The 17,079-nt window shown below is 31.9% G+C and overlaps 1 protein-coding gene across 1 annotated transcript; it reads left to right on the top strand.

Annotated features, from left to right (window-relative positions):
* Positions 1–392: 392 nt before the first annotated feature.
* LOC143252853 (serum response factor homolog) lies at positions 393–11,607 on the top strand. Its single transcript, XM_076505631.1, has 3 exons — positions 393–1,103; positions 8,202–8,462; positions 10,016–11,607. The coding sequence occupies exons 1-3, from the start codon at positions 765–767 to the stop codon at positions 10,094–10,096; spliced, it is 681 nt and encodes a 226-aa protein (XP_076361746.1). The 5' UTR covers positions 393–764; the 3' UTR covers positions 10,097–11,607.
* Positions 11,608–17,079: the final 5,472 nt, after the last annotated feature.

Genomic DNA, 17,079 nt, shown 5'->3' with positions numbered 1-17,079 from the left:
ATGTATTGCACGAAACGTGGAGAAATCTTGACACTACAGCGATTTTAAACAAAGATTCTTTTATTTTCGTTTTACATCCAGTACTCAAACTGTTAAAGCGAAAACAAGAAATAATAGAAGTATTGATTCCAAGAGTGTCAGGCGTTTATTTTGCTTATATTTCGTTTAATGAAGTTTATAAAATATACGAAGAATGTGTAAAGAAGTTCCACAAAAAAGAAGGCAAGTGTGAAATATTTAAGTTATAAGCTCTACTAAAGCTCTTCAAAGAAAAACAAAGCATGGATTAATGTTATCAGAAACAATAATTAACAACGTTGAATAAACACCTGATACTTGAATACTTCCTTCCTTCCATATATGGCCTGGAATTCCATATATGGAAAAGTCTTATTCCAAACATGGTGACACCGCCCTCCCCTATTAATATGTTTAATATGTATCAATGCCTTTTAACTACTTTATGTAGTCATTTTGGGTAAATAATCTTACATATTTAAGTATTTGGATTAAAAATTAAGAATCAATAAAAGAAAAGCGTTAAAAATTATTATACGACAAAAAATTACATCTACCAATTAATATTTTTCGGAATTATTTTTAAGCGCATTAACACGCGTTTTAAGCAAATGTTACAGTGAGCTAATTTTTTTTACCCTGGTGGTGTTCGAGTACATTCTCACTCAGAGTGGGAATTGAATGTTTGTTGTGTAGTTGACAAGAGGATAGGCTGAGTGAATGGAATTGAACTTGAAGTGACAGTCATGCAGAGAATCTCATCGATTGTACAAGAAACGAGTCATCCTGGACTCATGTTAGAAAATATAGGCTCTTTAACACAAGGATTTAGTGGTGACAGTGAAGAGGACTCGAGAGAAGGAAATTCTAATGGCCCTGGTGGCCAGAAACGTAATGCTGAGGAAGCTGGATTTACCGAACGGTCAGGAATTGATGTTGGAAGCACGTCGGACAAACTAAAGAAAACTATTCCACCAAATGGAAAAAAAACCAAGGGTCGTGTAAAGATAAAAATGGAATTCATTGACAACAAATTACGGCGATATACGACTTTCAGCAAAAGAAAAACCGGAATTATGAAAAAAGTTTGTATTAAAACTTAAGTCATAGTCGTATCCGTATCTTTCTAAAGCATTATTATTTATAATGTTAAATTACCTCCCTTTTTAAGTTAAGAATCGTAATGCCGAACTAATAATTATATTATTAGCAGTAACTATTAGTAGTACTACGAGTATAGTTTATTAAGTAGGTTTAAATTAGCTCTAACTACTATGTTAATTGTTTTTAACAGTAACAACGTTATGTTGTTTTATTCCTTGACCAGTATACCACTTACTACGGTTAGTCAGTGTAGAATATTTAAAGCTTAAAAAAGTATCAGAGAGTTGTTTGGCCTATTGAGGTAATATTTTCACCTAAATTACACAACCAAACTAAAGAATAAATAAGATCCTTCACATCCACATACACTCTGTTAGTGTTACTACATATCTCAGATATTAAGCGTGGTTTCATAAACTCTTTCTTACACAAGATAAGTAAATAAAAAAATAGTGGAAGGGATAAAGCAGATATAAACGTAGCTGTATTTATGGTTAATTCTAGTTCGTAGCAAGAAGGGTGTTCAAGTAATTCCACCAGACTAATCAATAACCAGCCTAAAATGGTGTAACATCTCTGTACTTCTGTAATTAAGAAAATTGTTTTTCTTGCTTTATTAACCCATTAATGGGTTAGTGAAAACAGTTACTTTAACATAAAAAATAAGTTTATACTGTCACCTGCTATCTGTTTTAGAAACATCAATGCTTATACATTTTGGGATTTATTGTTAAAAAAATTATGAAATGGTTAAAATAAATGAATTCATCAGATTTTTAGTTTATTCAAATTTAGTTATGAATTCTCAGGCAGTGTTGTGTGTTTACATGGATAGCAAAGCAGAAATACCAGACATAACTCAGGCCTGTGCATTTTTACATTAAGTACTGTACAGCATTAAAGGAAAACAAACTTTTAAATTGTAGAGGGAAACAAGAGTAAAATAAAATATGGTTTCAAGATTATGAAGGTCACCACTAGTATTCTCACTTCCCATAAAAACATTTAATGTAAATTTGGTTTGGTTATAAAACAGAAATGATGGCAGTGATCATAAAGATAAGTTGATCAACTAAAACAATAACCCAAAGAACAGAATTTAAAACTGAGTAACATTGTTTATATCCATATACTTATCTAAATAACTAAGAAAACTGTAATAGCACACATTACATTATGTAACCATTATTCAAACACTTTTACATACTATATATATGTAGAAAGAAGATTTATTTCAAAATTAAGAAAAATGTTGAAAAACCAACAAAATATATATTTTTTAAATAACTGCATTAACAACATGTATATGTTCTGTAATATTTTGTACTATTAAGAGAAAAACTTGTAAGTATAGTGACTTAATTTTAACAAATTAAAGTTTTCTTAATACACTGTGCAAATAGTTTTCACTGTTTTATTGACATTCTCAGTTTTGATAAAAATGTCAAGTTGTCTGAATATGGTTGCTCATTTGTAGACTCAAGCTTGTTTTAATTACTGTTTGGTTTTGGTAAGATAATTTTTTGTTTCCTAAATGTTTTAGTAATAGTGGTCAATCATAAGTATTTTTGCTTGGTTTGCAAACAATGTGTGTGTGTGTGTGTGTATATACACATCAAAATTGTTCATAATGTTAGAAAAATGTAGGTTTAAGAAGTCTTGATATAAATGAATAAAAACCCTATAATTAGACCATTTTTGAAAGTTGGACTCTCTTCTTCAGGAACAGATGGGAATGTTTGCCCCTGAAAAAGAAAGGTCAAACTTTTAAAAGTGCTTGGGTTATAGGGTTTTTATTGATTTACATCAGAATTGTTTTATTTTGTCAAATCATTTTTTACTTGTTTATATATATATTGTTTATTTGGAAGGATTTGATTAATTCAACAACGTTTATGTAGTTTTTCAAAATATAGAAAGAAAAACTTGATTATTTTAATGTCTACAGTATATCTTGGTAGGTTATTTTTATTTATAATCTTGTATTTGTTTGTTATTAGTTTAAAATTTAAAAATGTTAAGTCCAAGAGAAATTTTTGTAATGCATGTACATTTTTCTCAAAGTCTTTGAATAGTGTTAGTGAGATTAACATAATTGTGATATCTTAGTAGAATCTTAGATAGGCAGTTAATGAAAATTTATAATGTATTAATAACCATGCTCATTAATTGATTAAATCTAATTAATCAGTTATTTCTGCATGATATAGAATAATCAAGATAATTGGAAATAAGAATCCTGATTTTGATTAGTTGATTATTTTTGTAAGTTGTGACACTGATTAAGCTGAATAACTGAGAATTAACCAAAAATAATAATGAGAAATCATAATGGTAATATTTTGATTACTTGGATAGTTGAAATAATCAAAAACAAATTTCAATTAGTTGACTGTTCTTGTGACATAATCAGTTATATCAGTATTGTCACCTAGCTTTAAAATAGTTTATAGAGGGTGTTAAAAACCACATAAATGTTGTTTTTTATATGTGGAGTTTTACATATAAATGAGTTGATTACTTATTTAAATCCTGCTTGACTATAGAAATAAAATAGTTTATATTTGTTTGAAAATCAAATTTATTTTTTCCAGAGGAACAGATATTTTGATATCTTGCATTTTTATTTACTTCTGATTATACATTCTTTTTAATAATAATTTCTAATAATAATAATTCTTATTATAATGTATTATTACACATTAAACATAGCAACATATCATGTAATTTTATCTTGATGTTTTTCAATAATGTAGTTTATGCTTTTAAAGTTGCCCCAAAGCATATATTTAGAACTTTTTCCAACACAAAACAATTGTTATAAAATTTAGTATTTGAGAAGAATTGTTTGACTTCAAGAAAGGGATAATGAATACACATTTCTACAATTTATATTGAAAAGCTGATGACACATATAGCTGTCTTGCATACCAGTCTAATGAAATTTATTCAAATTCAGCACATTTTGCTACAAGCGTAATAGGTTTTTGTGTTATAAAAGCATCGTAAGCTAGAAAATACTTTAGCTGTTACATACATAACCTACTGAAGATAAAACACTGTTTTACTAAATAAAGAAACGGGGAACAAAGAATTAAGTTACCATTGGTGTTTCGTGGATTTTCCTTTTGCAATATTTAAAGCAAGCCTAGGCCTTTGTGACTTAACCCTATTCCTGGCAAAGGGTGTCCATGAAGATAAATTTAAAAACATTAAATATTTATATAAAACAATACATTTGAATCTTTAGAAGTAGAAACATATAGAAATTATATTTAATTAGCTATACTGAAAGCCAGAATGATTTCTAATTTTTGCCCTAGGTATACATTTTATTTTAATTGGAAGTTATTATTAATTGTTTGAGATGCTTTCTCAAAGAGTGATCAAAAATAGACCCCAAATGATGATAAGGTCCATATTTGACCTGATCAATGGGAAGTGATAATACCTGAACAATTAAGCAATTATTTTGTAATTTGGGTTGAATAAATAGGAATTCACATTACATGCGAACACTGCCTTCTCTGGCAAGATGTTCACTGGCATAGGCAGATAGGCCTTGCTCAAGAATTACATTGTACTTACATCTCTGACTACCCCTTCACATTGTCAGTTATATTTTCCAGCTGCTCAAATCTCATCCTTTCCATAATATAGAAAACACCTTGTTTTATTGTGGCTTGAAGACAGTTCAGTAAAAGTTCTTTGGAGGGTGGTTGCCAAACTTGTATATGTCCACTGTCCAGGAATCATTTGTATTCTGGAAAAAATGTTAATATCTAAAAAGGTAGAAAGGTGTAATATTAGTGATACCCACAGCTGTTGACTCTGTGTTGCCTGGAGTGAGGAGTGGCTTTCTTTCATCAAGCTGCTCTATCATTCTTTCTCATGTGTTGAAGATAACTTCTTGTATTTGGGTTGCACCCTGTCCTGCAGCCATAGTATCTGTTTGATGTAGGTCAGTTTCCACACTTCTCATTGCTGCATGAAGTTTATACTGTTGGTTTTGGGAACCCAGAGCATGTAGAAACTGTTGCCTTCTAACATCACTCAAACTGTTTTTTCACCCTTATCTCTATGAACAGGGACACTACAAGTGACCTTGCAATTTCTTGTTGAATTTAGTGTCTTTTTTTGTCATCTGCCAGGTAATCTCATGCAAATGTTGTTAAGTGTGTTGGAATCAGATTTTTTGGTATTCTCTGTATCTTTGTGTACCAATCCTCTTAGTCTGTGTGTTCGCTAAAAACGTACTACAAAGATAAAAAGTATTGTAATTTGGAGCTGTAAAGTAATATTTTATATTTGAATTACGTTTCTCACACCTGTTAATTGGAATTTTTGATTATGAGATTTGTCACACATCTGTGTGATGTGATAACCGAGATGTTAATTATATGGTTTTCTGGAAAATGTAATTAATTATACATACTGTAGCTAATATTCTGAAACATTTTCAAAATTAGAAAAGAGTTGATTCTCAAATTCACTAATTTCATATATACCAAGTTTTATCTATCTTCTAAAGTATTAGTTATGGCACTTCTTTTTTTATTGTTACATGTAGATTAAAATCAGTACAATTAAGTTGACAGTAAAATATTTAAACTTGTTGTACCTTAGAAGTAATAATGATTTCATTTGATATTTTTTATATGAACACACTAAGCTTTTGTAGTGACTGCAATAATTTATTGTACATTGTTTTAATGTTTTTAGTTTGGGGGACATTTTTATTAACATATTTTCCAGACATATTGAATGTGAGCAATACATGTGTAAAATTCCAGCTTTTAAATTTTACTTTCTATTTCTTAATAAATATAAATTACATGAACAGTGGCCATATTTCATATTGTATGATTTTATGTTTTGTCCCAAGCATTTTTCTATAAAAGTTAATTGTTGAATCATTTATATAAAGCTCACAAACTATGGGTTAATGCACAGATATGTGTGTGTGGAAGTGTTTAAGATACAATAAATCTAAGATTTAAAATGTGCTTAAACTTGTTACCACTTTTTATTTGGAATATTCAGAAGATACCAAATTATGGTGAAAAAAATTCTGTGGTGAAGAAATAGGCTGAGGCTGTAGTATGGTTAAGAAAGTTAAATGCTTTAAAATTTGACCATGAATCCTATATGGAGATGAAAAGTTTTCATTTAGCATGAAAAGGTAATGGAAAAAAAACTATTTAGAAGTCTAGCATAATAACAATTAGTTGTTGATAATACAAAAATTAGTTTTGATGATTATAATGTCAAGCAAATGACTAAATACACAAAACCTGCCCTTCCATCATAAATTTGTATTAAAGTTTTCATATAATACAACATTTTTGCTCATTGGTTCTCTTTCAGAGAAATCATCATTGGAAAATGAGTTCTGTCCTTTGTTTTAAGATTATGGTGAAAATTCATTGTCTCTAACAAAGTAATTTACCTGTAAAATGCCTGTTTTCAGTGCTAAACTGGTCAGTATACACTGTGAGAAAGCCACTTTCCTAGTCTTAGTTGTAAGTGCAAGGTTAGAAGTTATGAAAATTAGTTGAGTGGATTTTCTGTTGTTTAAAGTTGGTATCATGTCATGAGTGTATTGTATCTGTATTGATTGACCCATAAAACTTCTAAAAGGAAGTTTTAAGTCTTCAGAATTGTTTCATTCCCGTTAATTTAAGTTTGTGACAATTTACAGTATATTAGTTTGATATGCTAAGCCCCCTTATGACATTTAGTTTTTATTGAAGTGAAGGGTCATACACTTGCCCATTCACAGCTTGCTGTGACATCAGTAGTAATGACACTTTTATTTAATTTCCACTAGTTATTGCTTCTAGCATATGATTTGATCTTATCAGTATCTTGTACTATTTAGTGTCCTGGATTTTGAATGTTATTTTTGGATGCTATTTACAACAGTCTGATGTTTTTTGTTATTGTTAACTACTCAGTTTTTTTCATCTAAACTTAAGACTAGGTGTTCATGTTGGACTAACTTTGTTTCCTTAATGTGCCCTAACCTGTAAACAGAACTAAGAAGTAACTTATAAATTAATGAAACTAAGTCTGTATAACAATCTTAATAAACTACATGATGCAATAATTCATAAACTAAAACCTGAAATAAAATGTGTTTACTTATCAGCTGCATACCTTTAGGCTATAAATTTAGTAATATTTCACAAGCCCTTAGATAACTAATGTAAAGTAACACACTGATTACACAGATGTGAGGGTACAAATAGTAATGTATACACACTATAGTCTAAAAACAAGGAATTTTTAATTTGCACAATAAAAAATAAAAATTAAGAGGAAAAAGTGTATACACACACAGTAGTAAAATAGAGTGAGTATTAGGACTTTCTCTCAATGATAATGGAAGAGTAACTTTTAAAATAATAATACTAGAATGGCATCACTGAATTTCTTTTTAGTCATGGAGGTTTTACTGAAAATTTGTTTTATGAGATGTGCTCTGGCACAATTTTCAAAATTTTCTGTAAATAAATTTAAAATAATGATTTGTAGAACTCCTGAATTTAAGATTATAATAAATTAATATGATGTATAAGGTATACACAAGATGGGATATACAATTTTAAATGGAGCAAGAAACATTTAAAATGTTTTCTTTAATGTAAATTAGTTCTTTATATCATGTAAATACCAATGAGTAGTGTAAAAATTTAATTTAAGCAATTTTAAGAAATCATGCTTTTTTATTGAGAGCAAAAAACAAGATATTTGTAAAATTACACATTCTATTACTGCACTGAAAAAAATGGGGTCATAACAGATGAAACCCTGTTCACATAATAAACATCAGTTAACAGTAACTTAAAATAATGCAAGTTTAACTGTTGGATATAAAGTGTTTTTCCCTCTGAAATAATTAATGTGCTTCCTTTTTTTGTCTCTTTGATTTGTATAAATAGAGTTGTTACATAGAGTTGAAGGTTTTTATCTGTATAAATTGTTTCTTTCAATTAAAGAAAGCTAGTCAACTGTTCAAACTGAATAACATGTTCTAGTAAATGTTGGGTTGAGTTCTAATCGAATGTTTTCAACAGGCTTATGAGTTGTCAACACTGACTGGTACTCAAGTAATGTTACTGGTAGCTAGTGAAACTGGCCATGTGTACACGTTTGCTACTAGGAAGTTACAACCTATGATAACCAGTGATGCTGGCAAAGCACTAATCCAGACTTGTCTGAATTCTCCTGATGCCCTGGCTGGTCCAGGAGTCTCGGGGCTGGATCAGCGCATGAGTGCTACTGGTTTTGAAGAAACTGAGCTGGTCTACAGTGTGAATGAGGACACAGAAAATAGAGTAAGTAAACTAGTTCTGTTAGTTACAAGAATATATCTTGTTATAAAGTTTGAATGTGTTTATATTGGTATTTAAATAAATCATACTGCTTTCAAACTTAAATTTGTTTGAAGTCATGACCTTTAAACTTGCAAGAAGTTTGATATATATAGTGGAAAAAGATAATATATGCTAGTGGAATTTCTTCATATATTTTTTATTACTTTATCTTAGGAAATAATGAAAGAACAATATTTAGCATTAGTTTTAAGAGAAAAAATAATTAAAGTAAAAATAAACTCTGTGATCAGAACTTGAACACAGAATTTCTGGTTAACAAGGCAAATGTTCTACCACTGAGCTCTCCAAGATTATGAGCCAGCCCTATCAAAATTCACTTGTATAACTTTTTACTACAAGTATTATCAGCATACTACATTATAACAGATATGGAAATTAAATCATAAGACTATCCACATACTTATATTTATTTTTTAGTTCCTTTAGGAAACAATGAAAGAACAATATTTAGTATGTAAATGAAAAAAACTGATAAATAAAAAGTAGTCTCCATATTTCCACTTGTGAAGAAATGTTAGCAGTAAGCTCAACTAAAGTTGATAAATGTTTAGGAGCTAAAATATGTATATTTGACATACTTTTTTAATGCAAAAATTACTTTCAGACTTTTTTTTGTTGTAAGTTTGGCTTTATGAAAATGGTTAATTTTCTAGAACTCTTCTGATAAAGTAAAGCCTTAATTGGAAAGAAACTTACATTATCAGTTTATTTGTTAAAATAAAGAACATTTGGAAAGATAATATTTTTTTGGCATTTCTACTTATTAATGTTTTAGGTTTCAGCAACAAACCTTGATGGTAAAGTGACAAGACATTCAGTCCTTACTTGTGTGATACATGGTTCTGTGTAGTTTAGGTGTAACCTAAGTATGTGTATTCATATTTAATTTTTTTCTTTAAATAGCTGCTGTAGATGTAAGGTGTTTTTCTCAGTTTTAAGCTTAACCCTTAAATACCAGACTTCATTGAACTGAAATAAAAAATTTACCATGTCTTATATACCTTAAAAAAATTGCACTTCTCTAAAGTAAACTGCATCAGTATTTGCACTGACAATTTTTTTTACACGTGCAATATTGAATAGAGAAAATATAACCATGCATAATATTTTACTTTATAGTGTTATTTGAAAGTTTTTTGCTTGAATGTAATTAGCCAATTTGTTATTAACGTAATTACTGCATCATGTGAATTTGAGAGGGGTTAATTAGTATGAGAAGGAAAACTTTTGTGCTAATTTTAGCACCTAACAAAACAGTTCTTCTAAAGGTCTTGCATTACTTGTGTTTTTAATTTAAAACTTTGAACGTATGGCAGGTTTAGTGGTGCACGTTAGTATGTCATTTATCGAGTTTATTACAAACGTAATGTGGAATAATATCTAATTAGATTTGTATTAATATTTAGCACTAGTCAAAGATCAGGTGTAGTCTGTGGTGTTATCGACTCCATTGAAAAAAAACGTAAAACATCTGTTCTTCTTCCTCTGTACAGGTGTCCCACTACCAACCGCACATGTACGCCCAGGTTCCCGAGTATAACACGCAGAAGCTTCCCCCATTTTATACAATTTAGATGAACCTTTTCTGGCTGACGACCTCTGACATCCAATCAGCAAGACGCAGCAGTAACGAACAGTTCATCACCGGGTCTGCCGCACGTGCAGCGCTGGGCGCCGCGCGTGTTAGGCACGCCGAACATCTACGCCTCTTCTTCTCTCTTTCTCTTCTTCAACTCTGTCAGTGAGTCTCTCTCGGACTTCTGGCGCCTTCCCAAATTTGGCCAGAGAGGGTGTATCCTTTTCCTTTTATGGTGATAAACTTCCCCATATTAGTCATAGCCGGCCTTGCTGGAGGGGAGCCGTGCGAAAGGCCAAAGTGCCCGAAAATGGAAACCGGCTTTTTCCTGTGTATTGGTGAACCCGGCGGAGCCAGATTCTCCTTACTAGGAAGTCGGCTGGACGGTAGTTAGTCACGTGATACTTGCAGCTATAGGCTTTATCAGCAGTTGGTGGATTAGAACGTTAATGTGCGATGGCACATGGAGAATGTCAGAGCAGGTCTCTGACACTGGCGACATGATTATGGTGTATACCGTTTGTGTTTCGAATCTACGAGTTTTTATATGTATTTTTTTAAAATAGTGTAAGTGAGTTTGATTTCGTAGGCTATTCCAAGAATGCTTGTTGAACAAAAGTGTATTGTGTGAATAGCAGTGGGATGTTGGCAGTTGCTGTATATTTAATACCCTTAAGCATGGGCGGTAGTGATATCTGGTTGTTGACTTGTTTTCTTATTTTTTCATACTTTCTCGTTTGTTATTAGGCATCCTACTTATATCCAGCAGAGTTTTGTATCATTAAAAAAAGTTAACTAACGTTGGGTAGTTTTATTTCTGTAATATTTTTATTATATAGTGAAAATCAAAAAAACTTACCATTGGTAGATAATTAACTCGTATTTCATAGCGGTAAAGAGCATTTCTTAGTAGTGTGCTTATTTTTAAGATGTTTAAAAGTTCATTTCTTATTTCTCGACCTATACTACAACTACAGAAGTGAAAATTTACCTTTCATCGTTACTGTTTGCATATCAAATAGTGACGCCTTTTGTTTGTTTATTTTATAGGATGTGTTAGTTTCCCGTGTACTTAACGCCACAACCTGTTTTACAGTGCTTAAAACAGCTTTGGGTTAACGCTTTGTCTGTGTGTAATGTTTAGCTTTATAAGCATTCCACCCAGTTGTTGTTCAGTCAAGATTTTGGTTACACTTTTCGATCCTCCACAAGAATCGTATTATGTTATTTTGTTGTTCTTGAAAGCTTTGACTGTAAGGATTTTTTTTTTTTAATTTCGTGTTAAAAACTATCTTGTTCACTGGTGTCTTATGACAATCAAACAAGTCATATTTTTATATCAGATTTTCTGCTGGAATTTTTAAGTATATTTTGCCTAAACTGGCTGGTTTCCAGTTTAGATTTTTTGGATATTTAGAAAACATCGTTACTAAAATCTTTTGTTGGAAAGTTACATTCCTGTAAAATTTTGATAAATTTTTATACAGTTAATAAACAATTTGGAGTTTACATGTGTGTACATTATTGATTCTGAACTTGTTATTCAGAATATCACAAGACTCCTTATCTTATAGTATAAATGATAACGGAAAAGATAGCTTATGGTAAAGAATCACAGAATGTTAACTTCACAGTAAGGTTTCTTATTCAAAGTAGAGAAGAGCAAGTCATCACAGTTAGTGGTTTTACTTTAGATACAAAGTAGAGAAGAGCAAGTCATCACAGTTAGTGGTTTTACTTTAGATAGTAGTGCGTATTTACATACAGTAGGACAAAGCAGATAGTGAGTTAATACTTAAGATACATAATGTAATACAATTAGTGTTAACTGTGATTTAAATCATGGCCTGTAATTGGAAGCTTACCAATTCAGTGACCAGTATCTCATCTATTGAAAAGGGTTACATAACCTCTGTGTGTGACTGTTTATCATTTACAACTGCTTGTATGCAGGCTGTTGCCAATTCAACTTTGTGTATTTCTTTACTCTTTAATGTGAATTTTACCTTTTGAAATTTGCAGTTTTTTGACGTAGTAAATTTGTTAAATCACAACATTTCTGTATTAAATGTTTTACCCGCATAAGGGTTCGTATTAACTTCATTCTTCCATAAATAATAGTAATTGGAACATTTTGGTCATTTGCTTCTGTTGGGATATGAAAATGCCGAATTCAGATCGATAAATAATTTATTATAATATATGATTAGGCTTAACATCTTCATCAGTTTGGTTTGGTTTGGATTTTGCGCAAAGCTACTCGATGGGTATCTGGACTAGCTGCCCCTAATTTAGCAGTGTAAGACTAGAGGGAAGGCAACAAGACATCGCCACCCACCGCTAACTCTTGGGCTACTTTTTACCAACGAATAGTGGGATTTACCGATACATTATAACGCTCCCACCGCTGAAAGGGTGAACATGTTTAGTGCAATGGAGATTCGAACCCACGACCCTCAGATTACAAGTTGACTACCTTAACCACCGGGCCATCTTCATCAGAATATTAGGTCTGCCGACAGACTCTAGAATAACAGGAAAAGTAAAGTACCAACAAAAGTAATGCAAATGTAATATATAAAGCTACGTGAATTTTTTGTTTTTTTAATGAGACATTTAAACAATTGGCGAGATAGTGCAATGAAGTATCAACTTTTACAATGTTTTTAAACTAGTGAAGAATAATATTGGCTATCGTAATGAATTTTAAAGTGGTTAAAGCCTGAAGCAATGAAATCACTATGCTTAAAATTTGTGATAAGAATCATGTTAAATCGTGTTTGTGTAAACCTTTTATATATACACATCTGAAAGGTGTAAGGAGATCTAACATTGTTCATTGCCTATTTATTCTATGCCTGAATTCATTAGGATTGAACCGTGATGACAGTAAGACTAAAATAAACTATATATTCCATTATCAGGCCAGGTGATTAAGGCACCCGACTCGTAGTCTGGGGGTCGCTGTTTCGAATCCCCGTCACACCAAACATGCTTGCCCTTTCAGCCGTGGGGGCATTATAAAGTGACAGTTAATCCCACTGTTCGTTGGTAAAATAGTAGACCAAGAGTTGGTGATGGGTGGTGATGAATAGCTGCTTTTGATCTAGTCTTACACTGCTAAATTAGCTAGCGCAGATAGCTCTCGTGTAACTTAGTGCAAAATTTAAACCAAACCATAATCTATCAAGATATATGATGTGTCACAAACAAGAACAAAATCTGAAGCTAAGATATAAAACTGCCATTAACAGTTCGTAATTAACAAGACTGAAATTATAACTAAAATTAAAAATTTTGCTAATGAGAATTTATAAACAATTCAAATTATTCTTATTATAAGAAAAAAGCTCTAGTTACTCATGCAGTTCAGATTTTAAAATATTTCCTACAACTTTTTGATTTTTATTAAAGTACAAAACTTATGTTTCATGGTAATAGTTGCACAAGTAACACTGTTGAATAAAATATTTAATTTCGTACAAGTACTTTACAACATAAGAAATATTGAAAGAACGAAGTATGAGGAGATCTAAAAATTTGTTTTCTTAGCAAATTTAGGTTTAGCATGCATACAGTCTTCTGAGTATCGAATCCACTAGAAACTATTTCGTGGGGTCAAATGTTTGTTTTGAATTTCAAGCAAAGCTTCATGAGGGCTATCTGCGCTAGCCGCCCTTAATTTAGCAGTGTAAGACTAGAGGGAAGGCAGCTAGTCATCACCACCCGCCGCCATCTCTTGGGCTATTTTTTTTACCAACGAATAGTGAGATTGACCGTCTCTTATAACGCCCCCACGGCTGAAAGGGTGAACATGTTTGGTGTGATGAGAATTCGAACCCGCGACCCTCAGGTTACGAGTTGAGTGCTTTAACCAATTGGCCATGGCGGGCCAGGTGTCAAGTGACTGGTACATTCTGTGGATCTGAGTGTCCACAGTTCATGTATCGTTGTCTGCAAGATCGTCATCCACCGTTTGAGACTGACAGGCATATTCGATTACACTATGTAACAAAATTTTTAGTTTTTCTTGTTCCTGGGCAGAAAATGTTATTTCCCAATTGCTTATGCCTAAAGTAAATGGAAAGACCTAATTTTCTCTTCAAACTTTGATTTTGTGACGTGGGAGCGTATAAGGAAAACATGATTGGAGACAAAATTTGGGGGCTAATAAGTGAAAGTGATCTACATTACAGTCGCAAATCTCGAAAAACTACTCACTTCTAAAAATTTTTGTTCATTTTTGTACAACTTTAGTATAAATACATGTAAATCTTGATTCATATGTTGTTTTATTCAGACCTTATTTAAATGAAAATGTGCAAATTTACCCGTTTTTACATAGAAAATAGGTTTATTTCTAAATTTCATAATTCAGGTCACAAAAGCAAAATTTGAAGGGAATAATGGCCATTTTCTGTACTTTTACAACATAAGCAATTATGAAATAACACACACTATCCAAGAAAAAAATTGTTACTTAGTCAAGAGTGCGGGTGTTTCCTCCCCCTCTGTAGTCTGTCAGTTCGAAATTAAAACACGGGTAGCGCAAATACTTTTGCATAGTTTATCTCTAGTGTTCGAAAGAAAACATTTGCGGAGAAACATTTATGCTGAACTAAACGGACTTCCATATTTTGACCTGCTTGGAGCACGGATCGACCTCGTGGGAAAGTTCTAGAGTTCTAAGTTGATGAGTCTATCGTACGAATTTGAACCAGTTGATGAGTCTGGTTCAAATTCATAGGATACCACGAACTATTCTCCGTTCTTCAAGCTGTGGGTACGTTAAGCGAGTAACAATCATTTCCATAATAGGGGATATGCTGGGAAGTTTGGTGCTGTTGACTGGCTGTTCTTCCCTCTGATCAGAAAGTAGTTTGAAATGAGGAGCGGTGGCGGATAGCCTTAGCAGCTTTGCCATAAATGCAAATTAGAAATCGGTTGGTTTATTATATTAAAATAAGTCTGTTCCAATACATAATCAGAATAGTCTATGGTCCATCAACTGCAACCATCTGATAAAGTTTTTAAAATATTTTTTCAACATGGTACAAATGTTCCTCAAAAATATAGTTGTGTGAAGTTTTCATCGTGATGGATGCAAAAATATGAAGGGGTTGGGGGAAGGAAGGGTCGCTGGGTGATCCAAGCTAAAATTACTGATATTTTATAAGGAAGGGTCGCTGGGTGATCCAAGCTAAAATTACTGATATTTTATACCTTATAGCTTCCTGAAACAGAGAGGAGCATTATATGAAAATTGTTATTAAAGTGCAAAATGTCTGGCAGGGATTTTTGTCAAATGCTAGTGAAAGGGGTAAATAATGAAGTTATGAATTGAAGAACTGTAAAAAGGAACACTTTGATAAAGGCTTATTGGAAGACAAATTAGAACATTTGATAGAAAGTGTGCTAATTTGCAAGTAGGATGAGAGCTTTGTTCGTTACAAGAAGAAGCTGACGTGAAGAAGATTCTGCATTGATTTCAGATAGGTTCAGTGGCCCAGCATGGTCAGGTGGTTAAGACGCTTGATTCGTAATCTGAGGGTTCGAATTCCCCATCACACCAAACATGCTTTCAGCTGTGGGGTCATTATAATATTACGGTCAATTCCACTATTCGTAGGTATATGAATGATTCATGAATTGGCTGCGGGTGATGATGACTAGCTGCCTTCGTTCGAATTTTACATTGTTAATTAGGGACGGCGAGCGCAGATGGTCCTCGTGTACCTTTGCGCGAAATTAAAAAGAAACGAAAAACAAACACATGAGTTCAGAAGATTCACATGATATCAAATAATCATTAGATCTCCAGATATTTTCATACGTCTTAAGGTTGGCCAAGGTGAAAACGTTTGCGTTTTGGTTATAAGAAGGCGACTGGTAAATATTTTAGAAAGTGATGAATGTATCTGTGAGGTTTTCCCTGCAATACATGCTTACTCGCGTTGTGATTTTGGAAGTGCACAAAGAAAAGATCACACAATTTAGAACATTAAATAGATTCATAATATGCTTTGTGATTCTCTACACATATATGATGAATTATTTGATAAATTGTAGCATTTTACATGCTTAATATATAATAAGAACTCAGGAATTTTTGTCATAACCAAGTAGCAGTTTGAGCTATTCTTACACGCGTTTAAACCTACCCCAGATTACCAATACCAGCTTATGACCGTGTAGTCTTAGCATTATTCCACTTTACACTAGACCGTTGAAAACGTATATAATAAGAGTTTATTATTAAACATTTGTTGGAAATGGTTGGCATTTATCTGATGATAAACTTCAGACTAAATGGGCAGTTGGATACCTTCTACCAAAAGGGTTGTCTGGTTTAACAGATAGAATCTGACTAGAAAAATACGCAGAAGATGGCAATAAATATTTGAAAATTATTTTTTTTAGGTTTTAATTTTGAAAACAGATCTCACGATAGCTTTTTTTTGTAATGAATTTTATAAGAGTATCCGTAATAGGACTTGTAATGTTTTAATCTTTTTTATTTTTTGAGTTAAAAATTGATAAGGATTGAAATCCATTGTTATAACTTAATTTTGTTTGTTGAAAGATACCACGATACTATTGTATGTTTAAACTGTACATCATAATTAACGATAATGAATAACATTTAACTTAATTATTTAGAAATAAATTGTATTTTGCGATTTTTAATTAATTGTAGCTGTGATATTCTTTTCTTAGGTGTATTTTTAGTCATGCTGTTGAATACTGTATCAAGAGAAATATGACGTCTATTAGTTATACAAATATCTTTTTTCAACAACTGTAAACATCATTTCATGTATAAAAGAGGAGATTGGGTTGTAAGTTTTAGTCTAGACAACAAAAGAGTTGAAACATAGATTTGTTGAGACGACAACATTCATAGGTTCATTCGTACTGGTTGCAGGGATTTCCATTAATTTTTACGCAGCTTCGTACATGATACGCAATTAAGGTAAATTA

This window comes from Tachypleus tridentatus, chromosome 1, assembly GCF_004210375.1.
Source record: "Tachypleus tridentatus isolate NWPU-2018 chromosome 1, ASM421037v1, whole genome shotgun sequence".
Taxonomy (NCBI): Eukaryota; Metazoa; Arthropoda; class Merostomata; order Xiphosura; family Limulidae; genus Tachypleus; species Tachypleus tridentatus.
This window is presented reverse-complemented; position numbering and strand designations above follow the sequence as displayed.

Excerpts from the sequence above, each read along its gene's own strand:
- LOC143252853 (XM_076505631.1), top strand. The coding sequence starts at position 765 with ATGCAGAGAATCTCATCGATTGTACAAGAAACGAGTCATCCTGGACTC. Across the intron at positions 1,104-8,201 it reads AAACCGGAATTATGAAAAAA|GCTTATGAGTTGTCAACACT; the intron begins GTTTGTATTAAA and ends TGTTTTCAACAG. Across the intron at positions 8,463-10,015 it reads ATGAGGACACAGAAAATAGA|GTGTCCCACTACCAACCGCA; the intron begins GTAAGTAAACTA and ends TCCTCTGTACAG.